The 22,458-nt window shown below is 41.5% G+C and overlaps 5 protein-coding genes and 1 long non-coding RNA gene across 12 annotated transcripts; 3 read left to right on the plus strand and 3 right to left on the minus strand.

The window, feature by feature from the left end:
* Nucleotides 1–486: 486 nt before the first annotated feature.
* Nucleotides 487–6,210, plus strand: fz (frizzled class receptor). 2 transcript variants are annotated; one of them, XM_011156863.2, is made up of 3 exons: nt 487–1,818; nt 1,931–2,310; nt 2,612–6,210. In XM_011156863.2, the coding sequence occupies exons 1-3, from the start codon at nt 965–967 to the stop codon at nt 3,166–3,168; spliced, it is 1,791 nt and encodes a 596-aa protein (XP_011155165.1). In that variant the 5' UTR covers nt 487–964; the 3' UTR covers nt 3,169–6,210. The 2 variants fall into 2 exon arrangements, with proteins under 2 accessions (XP_011155165.1, XP_011155166.1); XM_011156864.2 differs by having other exon boundaries at nt 488–1,818; nt 2,630–6,210.
* LOC112589653 (uncharacterized) lies at nt 2,341–3,220 on the minus strand. Its single transcript, XR_003113684.1, has 2 exons — nt 3,049–3,220; nt 2,341–2,888 (listed from the first exon to the last, which is right to left on the minus strand). It is a non-coding gene; the product is annotated as an uncharacterized LOC112589653 (long non-coding RNA).
* LOC105192611 (uncharacterized) lies at nt 6,128–9,612 on the minus strand. 5 transcript variants are annotated; one of them, XM_011156860.3, is made up of 5 exons: nt 9,507–9,612; nt 9,143–9,373; nt 7,827–8,303; nt 7,225–7,504; nt 6,128–6,806 (listed from the first exon to the last, which is right to left on the minus strand). In XM_011156860.3, the coding sequence occupies exons 2-5, from the start codon at nt 9,225–9,227 to the stop codon at nt 6,587–6,589; spliced, it is 1,062 nt and encodes a 353-aa protein (XP_011155162.1). In that variant the 5' UTR covers nt 9,228–9,373; nt 9,507–9,612; the 3' UTR covers nt 6,128–6,586. The 5 variants fall into 5 exon arrangements, with proteins under 5 accessions (XP_011155162.1, XP_025159530.1, XP_025159529.1 ...); XM_025303745.1 differs by lacking the exon at nt 9,507–9,612 and having other exon boundaries at nt 7,225–7,498; nt 9,164–9,499; XM_025303744.1 differs by lacking the exon at nt 9,507–9,612 and having other exon boundaries at nt 7,225–7,498; nt 9,143–9,499.
* A 2,420-nt stretch (nt 9,613–12,032) lies between these two features.
* On the minus strand, nt 12,033–13,783 carry LOC105192610 (THAP domain-containing protein 1). Its single transcript, XM_011156858.3, has 2 exons — nt 13,279–13,783; nt 12,033–13,216 (listed from the first exon to the last, which is right to left on the minus strand). The coding sequence occupies exons 1-2, from the start codon at nt 13,429–13,431 to the stop codon at nt 12,386–12,388; spliced, it is 984 nt and encodes a 327-aa protein (XP_011155160.2). The 5' UTR covers nt 13,432–13,783; the 3' UTR covers nt 12,033–12,385.
* Nucleotides 13,784–13,930: 147 nt separating this feature from the next.
* LOC105192609 (INO80 complex subunit B) lies at nt 13,931–15,729 on the plus strand. The gene is made up of 6 exons (XM_011156857.3): nt 13,931–14,155; nt 14,241–14,406; nt 14,510–14,696; nt 14,916–15,149; nt 15,245–15,417; nt 15,503–15,729. The coding sequence occupies exons 1-6, from the start codon at nt 14,110–14,112 to the stop codon at nt 15,633–15,635; spliced, it is 939 nt and encodes a 312-aa protein (XP_011155159.1). The 5' UTR covers nt 13,931–14,109; the 3' UTR covers nt 15,636–15,729.
* Nucleotides 15,730–15,892: 163 nt separating this feature from the next.
* On the plus strand, nt 15,893–22,427 carry LOC105192608 (laccase-1). Of its 2 annotated transcripts, none has more exons than XM_025303730.1 (8): nt 15,893–16,231; nt 16,358–16,570; nt 17,000–17,102; nt 18,141–18,249; nt 18,617–18,827; nt 19,590–19,756; nt 20,055–20,232; nt 21,282–21,783. In XM_025303730.1, exons 2-8 carry the CDS (start codon nt 16,495–16,497, stop codon nt 21,386–21,388), a joined length of 951 nt encoding a protein of 316 aa, XP_025159515.1. In that variant the 5' UTR covers nt 15,893–16,231; nt 16,358–16,494; the 3' UTR covers nt 21,389–21,783. The 2 variants fall into 2 exon arrangements, with proteins under 2 accessions (XP_025159515.1, XP_025159516.1); XM_025303731.1 differs by lacking the exon at nt 21,282–21,783 and adding an exon at nt 21,984–22,427 and having other exon boundaries at nt 15,895–16,231.
* Nucleotides 22,428–22,458: the final 31 nt, after the last annotated feature.

The raw sequence follows: 22,458 nt of genomic DNA on the forward strand, positions 1-22,458 counted from the left end.
CTTTTTTTATTTCGAAAATAAAAAAATATATACCAAGGTGAGATTTCACCCATGACAACATCAACGTGACTTTCTTTGATGCTTTTTTTGAAAGTTCAAATATTTCGTCGACTCGCGAGATATTTATAATCGGAGTCTTGTCGCGTTAATTAACATGTGCTCCTCCGAACGGATCGAATGCATTATTCGATATTTCGATATTATCGATTTATCGTTGCATCCCTAGATCGACTATGACCCACTGTGACCCGCGGCTGCGACGCTTCTCCAATCATTCATCTCGGTGCGCGCTTACTCGTCAGATTTCTGTAATTAATAACTCAATAATTGTTACGAATATTGCAAAACAGTATGAGACTTTTATATTTATCTTAACTTGCTCTATGTCTTCACGAGCTCTGCAACAATTGTTATGAGACACTCTGTATATGTGTATATAATACAGCGTATCTCATAATTCATGTAAGCTTGAGTCTATCAAAACTGTGACGTATTGGACGCATGCGCAGGAGATTGCGAAGGGAATAAATGCCCCGAACACTGGAGTTGCGTTCCGATATTCACTGCCAACACTGAAAATCTATGGTATACGTGACACAAACTATGTATTTTCGGTACTGGCGTTGAATTTCGGAATACAGCCTGGATAACCTATTCGCGTGGCCAATCAGCGCCTAATCAGCGACGAGATGATGATAGTGTAGCCGCCATCACTGTTTACACTGCCGTTCGGCGAGTGCGTCCGTCATTTCCATCGTCGTCTCATCCTCCTCATCGCCGCTGTTTCCATCAGTTTACCGCCGTCGTTCGCGTTCCTACTGTGTACATCGAGATGTCCCGTTCAAATGGCCGACGTTGGTGACGTGTTGGTGCGCGTCGCGTCCTCCCATCCTAGGTGAGTGTTGGTCGGCCGTCGACGACGTGCCTGTCGTGCTCGCGGAGAAGAGGCTAGGACGCACGCAAGATGCTGTGGGCAACGACGATCGGTATCGTCCTGTCAAGTGTGCTGCTCGCCACAGCCACTCTGTATTCCACTGCCATTGACAGCGTCGCCAGTGGCGGCGGCGGCGGTGGTAGCGATCCGCTCGCCCATCACGGCCGCTGCGAGCCCATCACTATCAATCTCTGCATGAACATCCCATACAATGAGACCATTATGCCGAATCTCATGAACCACCAGAAGCAGGAGGACGCCGGCGCGGAGGTGCATCAGTACGCGCCGCTCGTCAAGATGAAGTGCAGTCCTGACCTGCGTTTCTTTCTGTGCACCGTGTACGCACCCGTGTGTACCATCATAGACAAGGCGATACCGCCGTGTCGATCGCTGTGCGAGAGTGCGCGCTCCGGCTGCGAAAGCCTGATGAACACCTTCGGCTTCGCCTGGCCGGAAGCCCTTGACTGCTCCAAGATGCCGGAGAACGGTGGCCCTGAGCTCTGCGTCGGGACCAACGAGACCTCGACTCAAGATTCTGCTGGTCCTGTCTATCCGCCACCTCGAATGCCAGTGGCGGAGTTCCAACCGTCTTGGAACGAAGGGCCCAAGTCATACGGAGGTAGCGGTAGTGGTGGTTTTGCCTTGGGTGCCAGGGACTTTGGTTTCGTCTGTCCGGTTCAGTTCAAGGTTCCTCATGAATTGGGTTATGCGCTGAAAGTTGGCAACAAGGTAGAGCCTGATTGCGGCGCACCCTGTGATGGGATGTTTTTCAGCGAGAGGGAGAGGAGGTTTTCTAGGATATGGGTGGGCACTTGGGCCTCCATCTGTGCAGTCTCGTGCTTCTTTACTTTCCTGACATTTCTCATTGATACGGATAGATTTAGGTAAATGCTGGGTTTCTTGTCTCTTCATTTGCCTTACTTTGCTTTCCTTGAAAAGTCAAGTTCGACACTGCGCTCGAGGTGTTTGCTAAAATTGTACTCTTGAATTATGTAGGTATCCTGAGAGGCCCATCATCTTTTTATCAGTTTGTTACCTGATGGTATCATTAGCCTATGTGATTGGCTGGGCAGCTGGCAACTCCATATCGTGCAGAGAGCCATTTCCACCACCCATGGGAATGCGCATACAAATGGCATCGACAATAACTCAGGGTACCAAGTACGAACTGTGCACTGTGCTCTTCATGGTCCTCTATTTCTTCGGTATGGCTTCGAGCATTTGGTGGGTCATCCTCACCCTCACGTGGTTTCTGGCGGCTGGCCTGAAATGGGGGCATGAGGCGATCGAAACGAACTCGCAGTACTTTCACTTGGCTGCTTGGGCCGCACCAGCTGTCAAGACTGTCACTATTTTAGCTATGGGAAAAGTGGAAGGTGAGATGGTAGATTGTATAACAAAGGGCAGAGCATACCAAAGATATAATTTCACTTACAATGAAATCATTAAACTAAGAACATTATAGCTTATTTCATACTTCAGAGGATTAAAAATAACATTATGAAATCTACAAATCTGTCAAAAGCGTCGCTCCCTTGAGTCCAATTATATTTTCCATTTTTATTTGATAAAGTTCGACTTGTGTTAATAACGCTTATGTATCTTCGCACTTTCACAATTTGTTACTTCAGGTGACATATTACTTACAGGTATTACTTACAGGTGATTATATTACAGGTGATACGTTACTTACAGGTGACATATTGTCAGGCGTATGTTACGTTGGTCTTTGGAACGTGGAAGCGCTACGAGGTTTCGTATTGGCACCGTTATGCGTCTATCTTTTCTTGGGCACCTTGTTCCTGATGGCAGGCTTCGTGTCGCTCTTTCGTATCCGTACTGTTATGAAACACGACGGCACGAAAACGGACAAACTTGAGAAGCTGATGATACGCATCGGCATCTTCTCCGTGCTCTACATCGTGCCCGCCATGATAGTCATCGCCTGCCTCTTCTACGAACAGGCGTATTTCGATCAATGGATGTTAACGTGGAACATGGAGATGTGCTCGCGACCGGGCCCGCAGTCCCTCTACTCTTTGCCGTGTCCGGTGGGCGAACGTACGCGTGATCTTGGACACAGGCCCGAGTTTGAAGTATTCATGATCAAATACCTAATGGCGATGATTGTTGGTATCACCAGCAGCTTCTGGGTATGGTCTAAGAAGACACTCACTAGCTGGAAGCAGTTCTTCCATCACATACAAGGACGCCGAAACGAAGCCTACGTTTAGTAATGACGCTTGGGATATGTCGAATCATACCTGGAACATGCGACGATAGTCGTTTCGAATGTTATGTCGTAATCGGTAATTCTCAAACATCTCAAGTCCGTATAAATGATTGTCACGTGACGCTTGTCTCGTGTGACTCAGATTTTAATTGAGACTGAAATTTATTCACTTGAATCGCATATATATGACCACCATACCTACAATGGCGATTCAACTGAAAAACTCGCCAATCTAATTCTGAATTTAAATCTGAATGTCTCGTTTGAAAAAAAGATTCAAGTAACGACCATTTATACGAGTCTTGCTAATTATCAACTTAACGAAGTAAGTGGTTTATACACCGACACATAATCGTCATGTACGTCTACCATGTGGTGTTCACTGCAAGTTCACGCTGTGTCGATATGTAGACATGTGAGAGAACTCCTGATTGCGAATAATCGAAACACTTCGTATCTGCTTATGGTTGAATCGGTTGAGAAAGATTCAAGATTCGAACGTCCATCACTATCTACGTTTAAGGCCTCTACTATAGTTTATGCATGCGGTCGCAAAGATACACGTGCTCTGATCCTGAAGAAAGAGAAGCTAACGAGGATTAAGATGAAAATGTTGGAATTTTCAAGACTTCGCCTGGACGCAGCAAGCAGTGTCCCATTTCTTGATGTTGCGCTGTACTTTGCGCTGTAAACGTAGATCTTTGCGATTAATTCCTATTGCTATCGATATCGATCAGACGCCAACTTGAATTTAAGTCTTTGCCCGACTAGAACTTGAAGCCAGGTTGAAGTTCGTAGAATCGACGTTGGTAGAGACGGGCATGAGTGTTCGTGCAGCTAAAGAGACGAGAGAAACATCTTGATACTAAAGACATGTCCGGGATATTGCGCGAGTCTACTTACGATGCTAAAGTGTGTGTATTTCATAATCGAAATGACCGCGTAACATCAGCAGCAGGAGCTCTCTCCCTCCAGGATTACGTTCTTACGCAACAATTCGAAGAACACGTCTAGTCTCTTTTTGTATCCTTCATTGTTTCTCATCACGAGTTGCGAGAGCAGTTATCTAACAAAAAACTTGAATTTATTGATGTCGATAGAAGAAACGAAACTCGACATTTGGATTCTGAGAAACCTCCTTGGAGACTCCTGCTCTTTATCGTAACAATCAATTCGATCAAAATCGCGCCGACGCTTCATTACGTTACGCTTGTAGTTTTCCCGTACTTAAGCAAAAGCACGTATCGATGAAGCAAGTGCTGTGCCAAATGAGTTTTTCTAATCTTTCAAGCCGGACGCGCGCACGTGCGTGATATGGAAAGCTATGTGAAATATTTTGGTAACTCGGTGTGTCGAACTGTCGATTACTTTGAAAGTATTATTAAACGACGTTTGTTCGTTAAGTAACGTTTATCCTCGTACATCGCTACGAGTATTGTCGACTGTATCCTACGTTTAAGTTGAAAATGCTCAAACGACGCCGTCGACATACATGTCCGAAGCATCTGCAGAACCACTGATGTCCAGAAATTTTAAGCGAGCTAATGCCCACACTCTAGACGATCCTTACGATTCGCGCGACGGGACTTGCGATAAGATTCTATTTACGACTTACGTAGTTATCGTGTAAAACAGAAAACGTGTTGAACGTGTTCATAGATGTATATCTGCATGCACGTATACATCCATAATATAGCGACTGTTCGAAAACGTTTCCTCACAAATGGAATTTTACCTCAAACCGTCGCGAAAGCGTGTCACGTTTGGGTATCGAAGATTTCTGTAAAGCAACGCAACTCCAAGAGCGCCCACGAGCCTGACTGTAACGATCATCATGTTCCACGTTTCGTATCGCCGCGAAATCTCTCTCTCTCTCTCTCTCTCTCTGATTTTCACCGATGAAAAACTGAATATACATTACGCTTAATTTTTACGAGATGCGTTTAAGAGGCGTACGTATGGAAACGCAATAATACTCAGGCAAAGACTCTGACGGCTATTTCCTTTTTCACGCCCGCTCGTCAAGAACTCCCTTTCCAAGGACGGCCGATCCTTTCTCATTGCGCAATGACGGATCCTGCCACCGTAGTAGTACCGTAAATTACTACCGTAGCAGCATTCGCCACCTCGACGGAATCTCAACGAGATTTGTAAGATTTTTAACTCGTAAGAAGTGCATTACACACTGTCTTTAGGTTAACATTGTATATAATTATATATGTTTTTTAATTCTTTACTCCATGTACTATAATATATTTTTAAAGAATTTTGTACATATATATATATATGTGACGCGTGCGCGTCGCCGCGAAGGCACAGCGGCGTCGCGCGTCTCCTACACGCACAATTGAAACGATCATGCGAACAAAAACATAAATTCGTCCATCGAAACTGCCGAGCTTTTGTGTACGTTGTGCAAGAGAAAATTCCGCGCTGCGAAAATAATACCGCGTAATTATTATATATATATATATATATATATATATATATATAGTATATAATATAAAGTATATAGTATATATAAATATATAGTACACGCACGTAACATACGAATACCTCGGCGGCACCGACGAAAAGTAATGCGATTGCATCTTCTTGGCGTTTCCAATCGGCTCTCGTGTTTCCTTCACTGTCGTCACTTTTGTCCACAGTGGCGCAAATTCCCAAACAGCAACAAGATCTTATAAGATGTAACGTCAGCATGATTTTATGACGTCTTGTGCGATATATTGTGCGCGCACACGTAAAATTGATGATGGAGAAAGCCCTTTGAGAGAAACTGAGAACGACACAAATCATTCTTTTCGGAAAATTTCGATCTGGTAGGTAGAATGCTTTTTCTCGCAGGTGCCGTCGACTTTAAGCTATCTTGTCGTGCGTGAGATATTGCGTGACGATATGTAAATTATGATCGCTATATTCTTTATATAATAAACAAGGTGCATATGTGAAGACGCATGTTTATTCTTTCTGCTGAACTCGTCATTTAACATGTTTTTATTTACAGACGTTAAGCTTCTTACAAAATATATCCAAAGAAAAATAACACCCAAATATCCATATAAAATTCCATTATACAAATCCATATAAATTTCTCAAGCTCGCCAGACCTCATAACGCGCGCGTATATGAGAATTCACGTTTACCAAGTCCCACGGAACGAGGGGAGACGCGGGTCTGCTGTCTCAAAAATGAATAGCGTTCGAACAATAAGCAAAATAGTTCAATTTCGAGGGGGATCGATTAACGCATGATCGCAAATGATCGCATCATGTCGCTTAACAGCGAAAAATATTTCCGATCACCGAGATTTAAATTTTCTGCTCGCAATGACGTCGTCTCTTCTGTGAAGTATTTCGTTGTTGCCTGTCTGACACGAAGAGGCACACTTCCTACGTGGAAAGAACCGGCATGGTACCTTACGAAGACGCTGGTCGTTTCGATTTCTTGAGCAAGCCGATTCTTCTTAGGTATTTCACGAGCAACGGTGTCGCAGCGAGGGTCACCGATAAACGAACAGGTGCGAACAATTTGTGCACGGTGTACGCTATTACGAAGTCTGTTGACGTCTTTATTACTGAGTCCACCTCCTCGTTGCCGCCTGTGAGTTTCTCTACTAACGGTGTCACGTCTACTCCACTAAAATCAAATGGTAACGCACATCTTCAAAATATTCTCTTGAAAATTAAATGACAGCATGAAATGGAAGTACCAATGGTGGAACCTGCACTTAAATCTGGACTTCTTATTATTTGGGTTTTTAAATACGTGTATTTAAAGACCGAAACAATAAGAATGTCCAAAGTCAAGTACGTATCTTGGCATTGGTGCTTTTACCTTAATAAAAATCAAGCAAATAATAGCACTTATGTAATGGTAAAGATACAATGGCAATGTGGATATTTACAGAGAAGATGCGCGAGAAGCTGAGTGTACAAGGAGTGCTCCAGAAGTCGCCCACTTTGAAACACTGGGAATCCCCATCTTCTCTTTCACAGATTCCAGCAAAAATGCGCGATTTCTGGATCATCCTACATGCAATACACAACAGACTAACCTAACGACCACCATGTAACAAGCACCGAGGCTCATTAGTGAGATAGTGATATGAAAAGCCATCATAGTGCCTCCATAATCTCTTAGCATTAGCCGAAATCTGTCCCGCTTCGACATCGCGAGCGTCGCCGACGGCGCCGCCGTCGCCTGATCCTTCACGCCATCCTTGGGCGCTTCGGACGCGTCGGTCGAGTAGTTCATTCTGATGGTATACTGCATTGGCCAATATGTCATTCGTAAAAGCGAGCTCGTTATGAGGGTGTTAATTGCAGAACCTGAACCTGAACGGCACACAATTCCACCATGTAAGTCTCCGATGCCGGCTAGTCGCAAGAGCTCGGTTTTAAACATTATCGCTTCGGATGTAATTGATCTTTGGACCCTAAAGAGGAGGAAGAGGAATCGTCAGACTATTAGTTACAAGAGGATCCTGATATCCGAAAATTTCCACTCTGTCAAGTTCACTATCAGTTTAACGGATATTCGATTACATATGTATGCACAAAAATGTTTCACCGATTCAATCAAATCTTCCGATATTTCAAGGAAGGGAAAAAGATGAAAGCACCTCTCCGCAAGACCACATAAAAAAGCCACTCTTACACGACTCCGGGCGCAGGTTACGGTAGTGGGATCTCTGCATGTCCTCGGCGATATACTTGTTGCTGCGGGTCCACTGTCCGCCGGGCATGTTGAGGTGCGTGGATCTCAGCACCCACGCGTGCGTGCCCTGCGAGCGATAAGGCTTGGGCACGTTGGTCTGCATCGTGCCGCACAGACTGACGGCACCGAAGCAGTCGTACGAGTCCACCTGACCGTTGTCGCAGATCTTAGGGTAACCGGTGCGATTCGCATTCGTAATGGCTAAGCCGCCATTCTCGCTGTATAGAGCGATATCGCGCGCGCGTTCCGACGTGAAACGGCCCGTCTCGTTGGCGAATATATCGCGCATGTTAGTCGGCAAGTCAAGCCGCGGCGGCTCCGGGTAACGACGCACGCTCGTCATGTGCAGCTTCTCGACCCGCTGCTGCTGCTGATGTATAGCTGCTGGAGTCGCGTGTTGGATCTCCAGGGATACCGCTGAAACATTTAAAAAACTGTTAAATACTGTATATTGCAAACTTTGTGCATTTTATGATGCAAGAATATTAATAGAATACTTTTATATACTTTGTGAATTTTACGATGCAAGAATATTAATAGAGAGACAAAATTTGTGTAACTATATCGAGTAAAGCGTACAACTTTGGATATTAATTCCAAAATAATGGTTATCGGAATATATTTATGTTAAATATTTGTCTTGTATTACTGCATATTGTACTGTATGAATGCAATATGAGATTATTATATAAAATGAATATCACTGTCAGTGCATGCTTTAACAAATGACAAGCATGATAAGATAAAATATTATTATAATAATGAAATTGATATCATAGTTATTAAAAGAAATAATATCTACTACAGAGATATGCTGCAAAACACGATATATGTTATCTTAATTAATGCTGCCAGTATAAAACAAGTTTTTAAGATCTCAAAATGAATATGTAAATGTGCCATTACATGACTTTGGTTGCAAATTATGGATTATTCACAGTAGGCTCTAGACATGTATTGTAGTCAAAATTTCTTCAAACAAGTAAAATTAACTTTATAAGATGTGGAATTCCTGATGTCGATAATAAACACAAAGTAAGGTACAAAAAGACACGTCATCACACATACACACACACACACACAGACATACACACATACACACACAGCTTGCCACCATTTATTTCTTTAAAGCAACGATTAAAATGTAAATAATCGTAGTTTACCAAAAAGTAGTTCTAAAAAATATTGCGCCCGACATTTCAACAATATCAGTATATGCCAATATAGATAAAAATTCAAACAAAACATTGACGTACATTTGAAAAAAAAATTCGTACCTGCGCGCGAGATACGAGTTAGAGCGTTCATCATATCTGCAGCATTAATTCTCGACAATGCCATAGTCGAATCTGTCCGATCGGCGATCGGTCGATGTACGAGTGACAAGCACTAAATATCACCGACGACTGACGACAGCACTGAATAAATCGGAGCTGCCAGACACGTAACCTTGGTGGTCTACCAGCTGGTCGTGGCTGCTATGTGACCTTGAATATATACGCGGTTAGAAAGAAAACTTCTCCCAACTTTGGGTCCGAGATTTCAATCTCTCTGTCCACTTCAAGTTAAAGAAAACATGAAGCTGCAACTTTGAGCAGAATGCTAGACTGAAATTCTTACGCATGCGCATCTGGAAGTCGTCTTAATCAATTCAATTCAATACAATAGATGGCTCTGGGCAAGCTAGATACTGCTCCAACGCCACTCTCTCGTCTAAGGCCCAGTTCCACAACTTGCTTTAAACGGAGTTTAAAGCTAAACCGATGGTTAAAAGTAATAGTATATGCCCATATACTATTGCTTTTAACCATCGGTTTAGCTTTAAAGCAAGTTTAGTTAGTTAGCAAGTTAAAGTTAGTTTAAAGCAAGTTGTGGAATTGGGCCTAAGTTAGCTTACTCTACTCTACTCGATTTATTGGACAGCATTGAGTTGTCACAAATCATGAAGATAGTAGATGGTCGTGCCTATCATACCTTTCAGTCCTAGTGGAACTAACTTGAACTCGATTTATCCCCCAGGGGATAAACACCCCAGGTGCGTTCCGTTTCACACTATGCGCACATTTATCTATAGTTTGTGTCACGTATACTATAAAAAATGCGCGCATATGCGTGAAACGGAACGCACCCTCCGTGTTGGCTAGAGTCCCTATAGTAAGAGTCTGGCCAATGTGGTCCAATTTCTGATTGGCTGGATACGAAATGGCGCCATCAATTAGTGATAGCAAGTATGCGGGATATTTGAATAGCAGTAACAGGGAAAAGGAAAATTAAAATATATTTTTGCAATTTTTTTATTATTCAATTTTGATATTACATAAAGTTAAAAAAATATTACATATGTAATAACATGATTATTAAATTTTATCTAATAACGGAATGCATAGCCATGGTTTTACTATTAAAAACAGGTTTTTCTAATTTTCCAGTGTGACTTTTTCTTATTTTAAAATTAATGAAACGAATTTTAATTTTGTGGGATAAATTGTGACATGTTTTTAATGCAGTACATTCAATATCTTTCATTTTTTCAATAAGGAAATTAACAATGTTATAATTGCTTTGCTTAATATAAGGCAAATAATGTACAATTACATAATTTATTTCTAAGAAATAATTAAACGTCGTATCGTTAACAAAAATAATGTTTTTACGCGATAACATTTTAGACTAACTAGTCGTGAATATTTTATTTTGGGATCATATATTTTAGATCCAGCAGAAGCAACTATCGCAAATCTTTTGATTTTTACAGATACTTGATATAATATATCCACATACATAATATAACGAATTCAGTTCTAAATTATTGAACTGTATTAATTTCGTTTCAACATTAGGTATAGCAGGCATTTTTTCAGATTGTTTATTGAACGTTTTCTTAACAGGACGTTTTAAAAAATCGGCTAATAAATCACCATCATCTATTTCATAATTACTATTTGGTAAGGCTTGTAAATATTGGGAAACAGTAATATGTTTCAAACTGTATTTAAATTGCAACGCATTAGGTGTAGGAAACTTTTTTCGAATATTTGAAAAGAGATTTTCAATGAAATCATTAGAAAAACGAGCTCCTAGCACATATAAAAAACCACGTTCTGTAATCAAATAATCGGTTAAATCTATATATGATTTTGTACTCATCATAATGCCAGTTTATACTGGTTCGAATGCGCCTTTATTTCCGATTCGCATGTCACGAAATAAAGTAATACAAGATTGTAAAAATTCGACTGTTGTTTTATATGTTTCTTCACTCTTTCCATCTGCAGATTCTTTTCCTAGAGCAAGTACTGCACGACGTGAGGTAATGAGATTAAACCATTTGCTAACAATTTCAATGAATGTTGCTGTTGTTGAATAATCAATATTATTTTGCTCTTCATTTAACAAGTTTAGCGCACCGCTTACATCATTACTAAACATATTTGTTGCTTTATTTACTTTCATTTTGTTAAATCGAGTTAAGGTAATAATATCTTTATTTCATTTTGGAGCAATTTTTAAATCCAAATTCTCTTGTTCATTTACTAATTCTTGTAAGTGTGAAAATTTGACAATATGTGATGATAGTTGATAAGATTTGGCAAATATTTCTGGCAATATAATGACTTTATTATTGATGATAGCGGCTCTAAGATTTTTCAGCAGATGTGGTCCATCCGCAAAGAAAAATAACTTGCGATTACAATCTGTTGGATGCGGTATAGAATTTTGTATTACTGAATATTTATGGACACTAATGTTAGAAAAAGTTCTCCACATAGATTGATTAATGCCTCCTATATCAGATATAACACAGTGTACGCGCAGACATATATATTCAACTGCTTTAATGATTTTGTCGATAATAAGTTTCAAATGTGCATCATCATATCCATCAGGCATCAATTCGTAAGGTACAACCTGTTTCTATCTGTACAATATACCACCAAAGAGGAAAACTAATCCATGTGTTGCTTGGACTTTTTCTCCTTCAAAACATTACAGACCAATACATTGTAACAAATAAATAAATATTTCAAGAGCAATACTAATGTACAAATTGATAAACAAAAATTCCAAACTTGTAAATAAAAGAGCTACAACGTTGAACATTTATAAAAACATACCAGTAAAATACAAAAATGTGCCATGATTATAATAAGATATTCATAGGAAAATGAAACTAGGATATTCATCAGGAAAATGAAATCATACGGAGTATTTATTTTATTCTGTTCATTTTAATATTTCGGTAATTTTAATATTACTATAATTTCAGATAACAAAGATATTAAGATGAACAGAATTAAAGAAACTTCCTGTTTATATTATAAGGAAAATGTATAGGAGTTATCATGACTGTTGGGAATAGTAGAAAGCCCTAAAGTTGAATTTGTACAAGGATCAAGTTGTTCACCAGGTGTAAGAGACATTTCATCAACGCCAAGTACGCAATCATGTTGTCTGTCATCTTCAAATTGTTGAATTTTCTCTTTCATGGCATGAAAAAATCATCTATTATTCCTGGGGTAAAGACTTCTTCTTAAAGTGCGTGTTGATGGTAATGGAATCTTTTGATTAATCAGTTCTTGATAACCACTATTAGTACAAGAGAATTTTATTCGAAGAGCCTCTTTAATAGTTTTTTTAGACCACTTGTACATACGTCGGTTGCTTGAATTTGATTTTAACCACTCAATTTGATCATTGTTGAACACTTTTTGAAATAACTGTGTTGATTGTGACAAAGTGTTTTCTACACGTAGCTTATTTGTACTTCTGTATCGTCTAATACAATTCATAAGAGTTTCTCGCGTTTTGTCACATTTCTTAAGTACTTTATTAGCAATCTCAAATTGTTGTTTCATTTGTTTTATTTCTGTTTCTTTATGTTTCACTTTTTGTTGTAATAATGTTATTTGTTCTAGAGCATATTCCAATGTAGATGGTGTTACATTGAATATTGATGAGGATGTAGTTGCAGGCACATTTGTGTTCTCATTATTTACATTATTTTCACTTGATGATAATAAATGAGTATTGCAATGTATCATCTGATCATATACTTCAACATTGTCAATAAATGGTGGACATGAATTATTCTCTATTGCAGGATGCTCTTCATCAACATTACTTACAACTTGAGAACAATTGAATATAATGCTTGTAGGTTCTTCATTATTTTCATCGTTGTTTTCATTATATTTTAACTTCTTTATTTTTCCATCGAAAGATTCCGACATTACTTTTGTATAAGGAAAACTTGTTGGCACTGCTTGTGTTTTTAATTTCTTGGAACCATCCTGTCGCGGTTTTTCCCACATTTCTTTAGTAAAATGAACCTACAAATACAATTAGATGAGAAACATGTTTTGTTTATTATTTGATATAATTACATGCTTACTTCACAAATTGCTGAATATTGTTTCGGTTTCCAGTTTTCTCTTCCAATTTGTTTCAACCATATAATTTTTTGTTTTTTACTTATTGGAAAACGTTTCATATAGAAGCCATTTTCACTTCTATTTCTGCATCCCGGTATGCAACAACCAGTCATTTTTAAAATATTATTATAAATATTTTTATATATACTCTTCTTATTGTGTTGGAAGTTTTTTCCAAGATGAAATAATGTTATGTTATCACTTGCATGTGCACGCGTAAAAACCGAGATTACAGTAGGTGCAGTACAGGTGTAGTAGCCATTTTGTATCCAACTAGAACATTGGCTTACTATAGGGACTCTAGTGTTGGTCACTCTCTGGTTTCTCTCTGGAATTATTCACATTGACAGTCGAGATGTATATGCAGTATTCTGCATATATAAATGGAGGACGCAACAATTTGTATGTTTATATCACGCAAGGAGCGACGTTATCAGTTAATCAATCAAATCGAAAACGACTCTACATTGGATGCTGAGAAAACAACTAATTAGATTGGCTGGCGTCATCTAGCGGTGCTATGCTAAGGATTAATCGAAATTTGAGATCGAGAAGATAATCGATTTATATTTCGATTATCTTCTATCTCTGTTACGGTTAACGTATAAAGAAGAATCCATTTCTCGAGAGGCTTTTACTTGACAGTTCAATTGAAAATATAACCCCCTTTGTCCTTTTGGCCTCCTACGCCTGTTACTTTAATATTTAAGCAATTACAGTTTACGATCGCATATCGATTGTTAAATATATTAGTTATTCGGTAGATTCGGTTACTCTTGCTCTTTAAGCCGATGGGCAAACCAAAAGACGTAAGCACGGAAGAAGAAATCAATTTAGGTAAGTTTATACACAATGCATTACACTGTTTATAAAAAAATATATAATTTTCTCTGTGACATTCTCTACAACGAATACATGACAGATACGAGCGATGCTCCGCCACAAAAGAAACACAAAAAGCATAAGCATAAAAAGCACAAGAAAAAGAAGCTCATGCAGGATGACAGTGATAACTTTGCTGACATCTCGGTTGATGTCGATAGAAAAAAGAGCTTCAGAATAAAAGTAAAGAAAGAAGATGAGAGAAGGTATCATATTTTAAAATAACTTGAACAGAGCAAGTGGAAATTATGTACAGTCCTTAATTTCTCTAATAATGACTTATCTTATGCCTAATATTGTGTCATTTAGTAACATGGACAAACGAGAAAAATTATTAAAGACGTGCAGCTTGAGTACACCTACAACAAGTACTGCACCTTCTCCAAAAGCAATCACAAAGAAGAAAATCCCTAAAAGTAACAAAGGTAAAGACAGCGGCACCAGCAGCGAAGAAGAAAGATGGTTGGATGCTATTGAATCTGGTAAACTTGAAGAGGTATTTTTTGCTCACATAGTCCATATACTATATTGTTGTCATAGTATAAAATTTGATTTTCATCTTATATTGTAGTTATTTGCATATGACAAATAATGATGGTTAATAATTAATTTTGACAACTGTGCTTATCATTAAAAAAATTTTGTTTATCCAATACAGCTGCTCAAAATGTTAACTGTGATTAAACATAACATAATTATATATGTTTTGTTTCAGGTTGATGATGAATTAAAAAAGATTAAGCCAAAAGATCCCAAACTGATGACAGCTCGACAGAGGGCAATGTTTGAGAGAAAGACTGATACAGAACCGAATCAAAGTGTGGAGCAATTGATGTCATTACCTACTGGTTACAAGGAAAAAGTTATGACTGCAGAAGCTATACAAAAGGCTGCTCTAAAGTCTCTAAAACGGAAACAATTAGCTGATGAGAAAAGGGAAAAGGACAAGGTACTATTTGTAATCAAGCTTTAAATTAACCAAATTTTCTTCTGTGGTAATTAAGAGATAAAAGGCAAATACGTTTCTCTGTGTCGTTTTTGCAGAAAAAGACAATGGAAAGATTACTTAAGAAACAAGAATCCAAAGCATCCAAAGTAATTAGCAAAGGAAGACTGTCCAGGCGGCAAGTGCCGTTAGTGACTTATCGTTTAACAGTTGAAGGAAGTTCTATATCTCTGCCACCAGGTGAAGATTTTCCACTTCGTCCTGCTAAGGGGTAAGATAAAATTATATCAATACATGTCTTTCTAATGACATTCAACATTATGTAGAAACATAAATTTCTTTTTATTCTATTTCAGAAAAAGTCTATCAAAGCAAGTTCTTTGCGGTGTTAATCAATGTAGAAAGCCGAAGAAATATACTTGCTCAAAAACCGGCGTACCATTATGCAGCTTAGAATGTTACAAAACCAATCTTATTCTAGCCAATTAAATAATGTACAAAAATAATATAGAATTGTTTGTCAGTATAATTTTATATTACAAATATGATTATAAATTATATTAGAAAGAGGGAGAGAGATAGAGATATGATATGACAAATATTAGGTGTACATATGTGGTATAACAAACAATAGATATATATATTTATACGAGAATGTCTTTAATCTTCGAACTTCCATTAAAGATCTTCTAAATTTTCATTAAAACCGTTATCCTGTTGGAATCTTAAGTCCATTTAACTGAACTAGCGCTGCATTTCGTTCCGAAACTTCGTTCCTTTTCTCTTCGACGCAAGTTGATGTACTTATATTATCCAGCTAAAAAGAACAAATTGTAAGCGACTTCCCATTTTAAACTTTTGAAAGAAGAAACCGTCGCCTGCGCGAGTCGCTCTACAAATTTGAAGATATGTATACTAGCGACACGCGCGCAGCATGATGGAGAACGGTGAAGATATGGTGTCCACGCATCCGACCGATAAACAAAATAGCAAGTTCTCGCACTTGTCTGCATTTCCTGCGTTTGGAAGAAAACAAGCCGCATGTAACGCGGACTTGGGAGAGAGGCAGGAAGGAAGAAGTGGAGGTAGGTATACGGAGATAGTTGTGTGCGGGCACAACACACGGATCTAAAAACCTGGCCTTTCTCCGAGTGTGATACTTAATAGCATAGCCTAGGCCTTGCTTTCACCCACTCGTAACCTCTAAATAGCGGACCGTTCAGCCGTTCCTGTTCGCGAAGCGTTCACTTCCTGTTAGTCGAGCATCGTCGGCTCGGATCCCGCGCAGGATCATTCGAACCTATGTACGTGCACGCACTCAGTAGCAACCCAGGTATTCTGGGCCAACATGGCGAGTCTTTGCAACTCTGTAATATTCGTATTCTTCTCCTATTGGATGTCAACCTTGAGTCAAGGGATTTTCGGTAAGTGAACTCCTATCATTGTTGGCTACGTTCTACCGAGTGACCGAAACGGAGAATCGTGTTCCTGAAAGAGAGAGACCGAGCTTGCAGAATCTTCGTCAAAACTTCGTGCGTATGTGCAACGACCGTTAACGCGATTATGCATTTTCATTGCCGGAAAGCAAATTCAGTGATTGCCATATACGATTTCATGTGCATTTCGTCGGTCAGTTTTGTCGCACGAATCGTGATCTTTGCGAGATTTGCATTCCGTTACTTCGCGATCAGTATTGGCGGTTTCGCGTCTTCGTCTTCGTTCGTGTTGTTTCGAACGAGAAGAACGGAAGTGATGCTACGAGCTCGTTGAATAACGTAGGCCGATGTAGGTTAGTGCGGTATATCGCGTATATGGGATTATAAATAATCATGTTTTTCGCTTTCGCAAAATAGATGACGACAATCACGAGTGTGCGCGCCGTTGTTCCGACGAGCGATCGTCGAGGAAGACATGCGTCTACAACTTCTTTGTCACGGAGACGTACGAGGCGTCAAGGTGAGATTGCGATACGAACGCAAGAGTAAAACTGTGCTTTTATCTTACTTTTAAATTAACAGAATTAAAGATGTGACAGGCAGACGCGTGAGGAAAAAATGCACATAAATCGGAATCCACTTTGGACGAGCTGTAATTTACGAATTTATCTGGTTGGATGTTGCAGCCACTCGACAGTTCGGGCCTCCGCAAAATCAGCCTCGTGTCAATAAATAAATACAATTTTTCATTCAGACGCTTCGAAAAGTGCAAAAAGCAAGTGCTGTCGAGCCATTTTTCATTTACGAATGAAAATCAAAGTATCCTAACGGTTTATACTCATGGCCGACAGTGAGCATATTGTCTGTACTAGAGATGTGCGAACTATTCGAATTCGAATCGAATCGAATTACATTAGATTCGATTCGATTCGAATCCGAATCCCTATGATTCAAATCCGAATAATTCGAATAGGAATCAAATACATTATCGTTTGCGTGCATCAGCTACAAAACGGGCCATCTGGGTCTGTATATTTGAACCCTTAATTTGTAATTAACTTAACTTATAATTAATGACTTAATTATAAATTACTTTAAATATTTAAATATATATTTTACTTTAAGATGATATTACGATATTAATATTCCCTTTCATATTAAAATCTTCCATTATTATTTGCATGTTTAATAGTCATATTAAATTTTTTAATGATTCGATTTCATTCCATTCGATTCGAATTCGAGTGAAATTTCATAGATTCGAATTCGAATTAAAAAAATGAGATTTGATTCGATTCGACTCGACATAAAAATTCTTGATTCGCACATCTCTAGTCTATACAAGCTACAACATGTTTCAATGCTTGGAAACACACGCTGAACACGCGCTGAACACTTATTACCGTCGACATCTAAAAGTATAAGCTCGCCGTGTAAAAGTAGACTCAGAATTTGTCAGATGCAACAATTACTGATTGTCGCCATATTGTTTTTTGTACAATGCCGCTGTATTGACCGTTCAATGTCAACGTTGCCTTCTTTTTGTTACAATTAACAGTTTTTGCAATGAATCCGAGGACAAGGCCGAGATTTCTAATTGCGCAAATTATACCACGAGAAGGAAGCGTTTGGCGATTAACGGGAGGAGTCCAGGGCCAGCTATACAAGTACATATGCAACATGGTTTTCTCGCGCTGCGCGATACATTCATTCCGCAAATCAGATCAAAAAGATCAACGTGAAAATAGAAAGTTGCATTCAATTACACGCGAAGTTGAACGACATGTTAACGTAACTGTTTAGATCTCGTTTACCTGTCCATTTTTCAAATAATGATTCTTTGATATGAAATTTGATAATTTTTATATGAAGGAACTGTAGGTATGTTATTATTATTATCGTTATTATTATTATCATTAAACGCTCTTTATCGCAATCATAGTGGATGGTGTCGAGCGGCGGAGAGAAAGTTCTGTAATCTGCGTAAAAAGATCTCTTTGAAAAAAAAAAAACATGATATAATTCTGCGATCAGGTTTGCTTGGACGACACGATAGAGGTTGTTGTTCACAACAAATTAGGAAGCGACGAATTGGCCGTCCACTGGCACGGAATCCGGCAGAAGGGTTTCAACCATATGGACGGCGTGCCCATGATAACACAGTGTCCTATTTTACCCTTCAGTGGTTTCCGCTACAAGATAAGTCCGGAGAGCGCGGGAACGCATTTCTATCACGCTCACTCAGGTACGTAAGCTAGTCCGAAATTAGAGCTTTAGAGTAATGTCTCCCCGATTCAGAGTTAATTGTCATCTTGTTAATTCGCAAAAATTCCCGGCTCGTTCCTCTCCTGTAGACCTTGCCGCGCGTAGATATCCCGCGCGGCGTACATTGCAGCGTCTGAAAATTCGTCAAGATTTGAGTCGCGCGCAAGGACAAGCGGTGGTTCGGGAGGACCACGACGAGCCGAGGGAAAGATCGTCGGATCTTTCGCGGGACGCGCGGCAACGATTCGTGCGGTTTCGAGCTTACAATCGACTCGCCCAGAATTTGACTCCGGTCTACGCCGTAGAACGTCGTTCTATCCGGCGCTCGCATCAAGAAAAGCAAGATCAATAATGTCCGTGGTCTCGAAAGAGGAGGAACCGGCGCTCGGTTTCCTCGTCGCTTAGCTCTGCCGCCGCGAATAAAAGTCGTACCGCCTGTCGCGCTTCTCGTTGTGAATTCCCTTCCTCGTGGACGAGAAGATCGCGCCTCCGGGAGCATGAATCGTGAACCGGGAATGTCGCGTCGGGCCGCGCGCGACTTGGGTGCACCGTTCCCTTCGGGAAGCGCGAGAAATGAAATCGGTCGGCCACTCGATCCGGTGAACGGGACGTGACGTGACGTGGTGATCAATTTCCGTGTTACTTGCACACGAACGCGCGTATCCCGAAGGACGACGCCCCGAGAGGCGCGTAGAACGAGCCAGTTCCAAGCGAGAAAAATGAAGTCGAGGGGAACCATTAGTCTCCCAACAGGGCGACGGAGTGTACGGGTCGTTGACAGTTCGAGGACCACAGGATGACCCCAGTCTGGAAAGGATACTTGTACTGTCATCAAGGTCGCCGACTCCGCTGACAGGACGATCGCGCCTGCATCCACCTACACCGGGCGAGCTCCTCGTAAACGGCCAGGTACCAGTGCTCTGCCATTATTGTTACTCGTTTCTCGGGGAGAGACCAGCTCGCTCGCTCTTTCTCGTTCGCCGGTCGGGCCGGCTCGTCTTCGTCTTCGTCTTCGTCTTCGTCTCACCTCACCTCGCCTTGTTGTTCTGGTGCAAAACGTATCGCGGTATCGCGAAGATAATAATTGCAGTGTGTACGGCTCTCGGCGTTGCCGTGTTCGATAACGGCGTAAAATCGAAATAAGAATGCGTAGGTGGGGACGATGAAGACCTCCAAGATATATCTGGCTGTTTCCTTCCTTTTGCAGACGCGGGAACTGACGCTGCGGGTGAAACATGGTCTTCGCTATTTGCTGCGTCTCGTTAACGCCAATGCACACGATTGTCCCGTGTTGCTGTCCCTCCACGGGCATTCGCTTCGAGTGTCGGCCGCCGATGGCAACCCTGTGAAATCGATGACGGGCACGCATGTCGTTTTATTTCCAGGTACGTTTCACATCCCGCCGTTTTTTTTTCTCCTTTCCTCCACCGCCCCGTCTCACCACGCGCGCTTTTGTATCGCCGTAGATCGATATGAGTTTTTGTTTCCCGCTTTTGTTGCTCCTTGCTTTTACTGATACTGCAGCGAGTCGCGCCCGCGCGCTGCGGGCTCACCTTGCTGGGGAGCTGATTGCGCTCGCGGAGAGGTATCAGTAAATTCGCGAATACGCGAAGCGATGAAGGCCCACGCGATCTTCAAGCCCGTAATGGACTTTGGCTTGTGGGTTACAACGAGATGAGTGGGGAATAATGAGATAAACATAGGATTTACATTGGTCGGTTGCGATCCTTCACGCTCAATCCTCGGTCTGAAAGGGGTCTATGGTACCTGGCTGCTCGTCAGGGACGTCGTTTGATTGACGACGTCGGAAGCGAGAAATGCACGTTGAAAACTTCTGCGAAATGAACTTCTGCGTCGATGAAAGAAGAAGACACGTCTGCAAAATGCGATCGATGCAATCGATCGAGCTGACTTGTAAATTAAATCCTAACAAATGCCCTTCTTGCTCTAGTCATCAATAAATCGTCGTAAAATTAACGCGATGTGCAACCTACTTCTTCAAACTATCTTGCCGTTAATCTCACGGCCGTTTATTGATCGTTAGAGCCGAAGGAAAGTGTGACTATCGGACCATCTTACAGGTACGATCAACCGATTGTATCGTCTTATGGATGTATCCTTTCATTTCGTTGTATTCTGAGCGATTTTTCGGAGCGTGCATTCCCTCGCCTGCGACGTCGACGAATGAAGATGGCCGCGGCGAGAGGCCAGGGGCCTCGATTAGCCGAGCTCGCGAGACAATTTCCATCGATCAGCGAAGCTCAGCGACGTGCGAGCGTCGCTGATGCACGTATATTTTGCGCATTGTACATGTCGAATGAATATTCAGGTCCCGATAAGTCCCGCAGGGCTGCGATCAGATCGTCCGCAGTGCGTTATACCCGGTGTACCGCAGCGGACATTTTACAATGAACTTGCTGTGATTATCCCGCAGAGACGGTTAAATGGTGCGATATAAAAGAAACACCGGCTAGCGACTCGAAATCGAGCGTTGCGGACCACCACGCTTCGGTTGCTCGGGCGTGTCAAATCGTCTCGTGATGAATTATTATGAAGAGCACGAAACAGCTACGACGACGACGACAGCAGCAGCAGCAGCAGCAGCAGCAGCAACAGCATTGGCGCCTGCGACGCGGGACAAAGACACGTGCGAGAAGAGGAAGGAGGCGCGAAGAGAGAAACGCATGAGCGCGAGGAGGCGCGGTGTATGCACCTTCGTGTGTACGCCACGCGTTGCTGATTCCGATCAATCTCCCGCATGTACTCCAACGCGACTGCACTCCCGTCTGGTGCATTCACTGCGCCAAGAAAGAGAGACGACGGCAGACGGACGGAGTAATGAACGAATGAGGGAGAACGAATTGGGGCAGAACGAGGGAGTGAGGAGCAGAGAGGGAGAGCTGACGAAGAGAGACGGAGAAGAGAGAGAGAGTGAGAGAGAGAGAGAGAGAGAGAGAGAGAGAGAGAGAGAGAGAGAATTGTTCGTTACCTAAACGCGTTCCACTGTGTGCGCAGAAAGATAGGTCTTGAGCGGGCAGTTACTCGACGATCTCTGATCGACGTTCCTCCTCTGTCCGTTTGCGAGACTCCTCGCTGATTGAAGTGTCGCTAACGCAAATCTCATATTGATTCACAGCTAATCGCAGAGGCGCTTGGAGAGAGTGAGAAACAGAGAGTGAGAGGGGGAAAGGAAGGGGGGAAGCTAGCAGACACGCGCAGGACATGAAGGAAAAAATGGATGCTACGGAGCGCATTCTAGAGAGGACGACGTCCGGTTCCTCTTCAGCCGCGCTAGGACGTGGGAGCGCGAGCGATGAGGCATTCTCCATAATTCGGAGTCGCCGTCCGACACAACCTTGACGCGCGAGTCCTAGCACCGCATCGGTGCTCATGCTCGCTTAACGGAGCAGACAAAGAAAGATCTCTCGGCTCTTGGTAGGGCGAGGAGAAGAGCGGAGAGGAGAGGAGAGAAGAGAGCGGCATCGGTAGCATCGGCGACGGCGGCATCGGTAGGATCGCTGGCGGGCAGCAGCAGGGACAGCCGCGAGAAGAGAGGAGGGCGATTCTCTCTCTCTCTCTCTCTCTTTTTTCCGTTCTCTCTCTCTCTCTCT

Source organism: Harpegnathos saltator, unplaced genomic scaffold, assembly GCF_003227715.2.
Source record: "Harpegnathos saltator strain DR-91 unplaced genomic scaffold, Hsal_v8.6 scaffold569, whole genome shotgun sequence".
Classification (NCBI taxonomy): domain Eukaryota; kingdom Metazoa; phylum Arthropoda; class Insecta; order Hymenoptera; family Formicidae; genus Harpegnathos; species Harpegnathos saltator.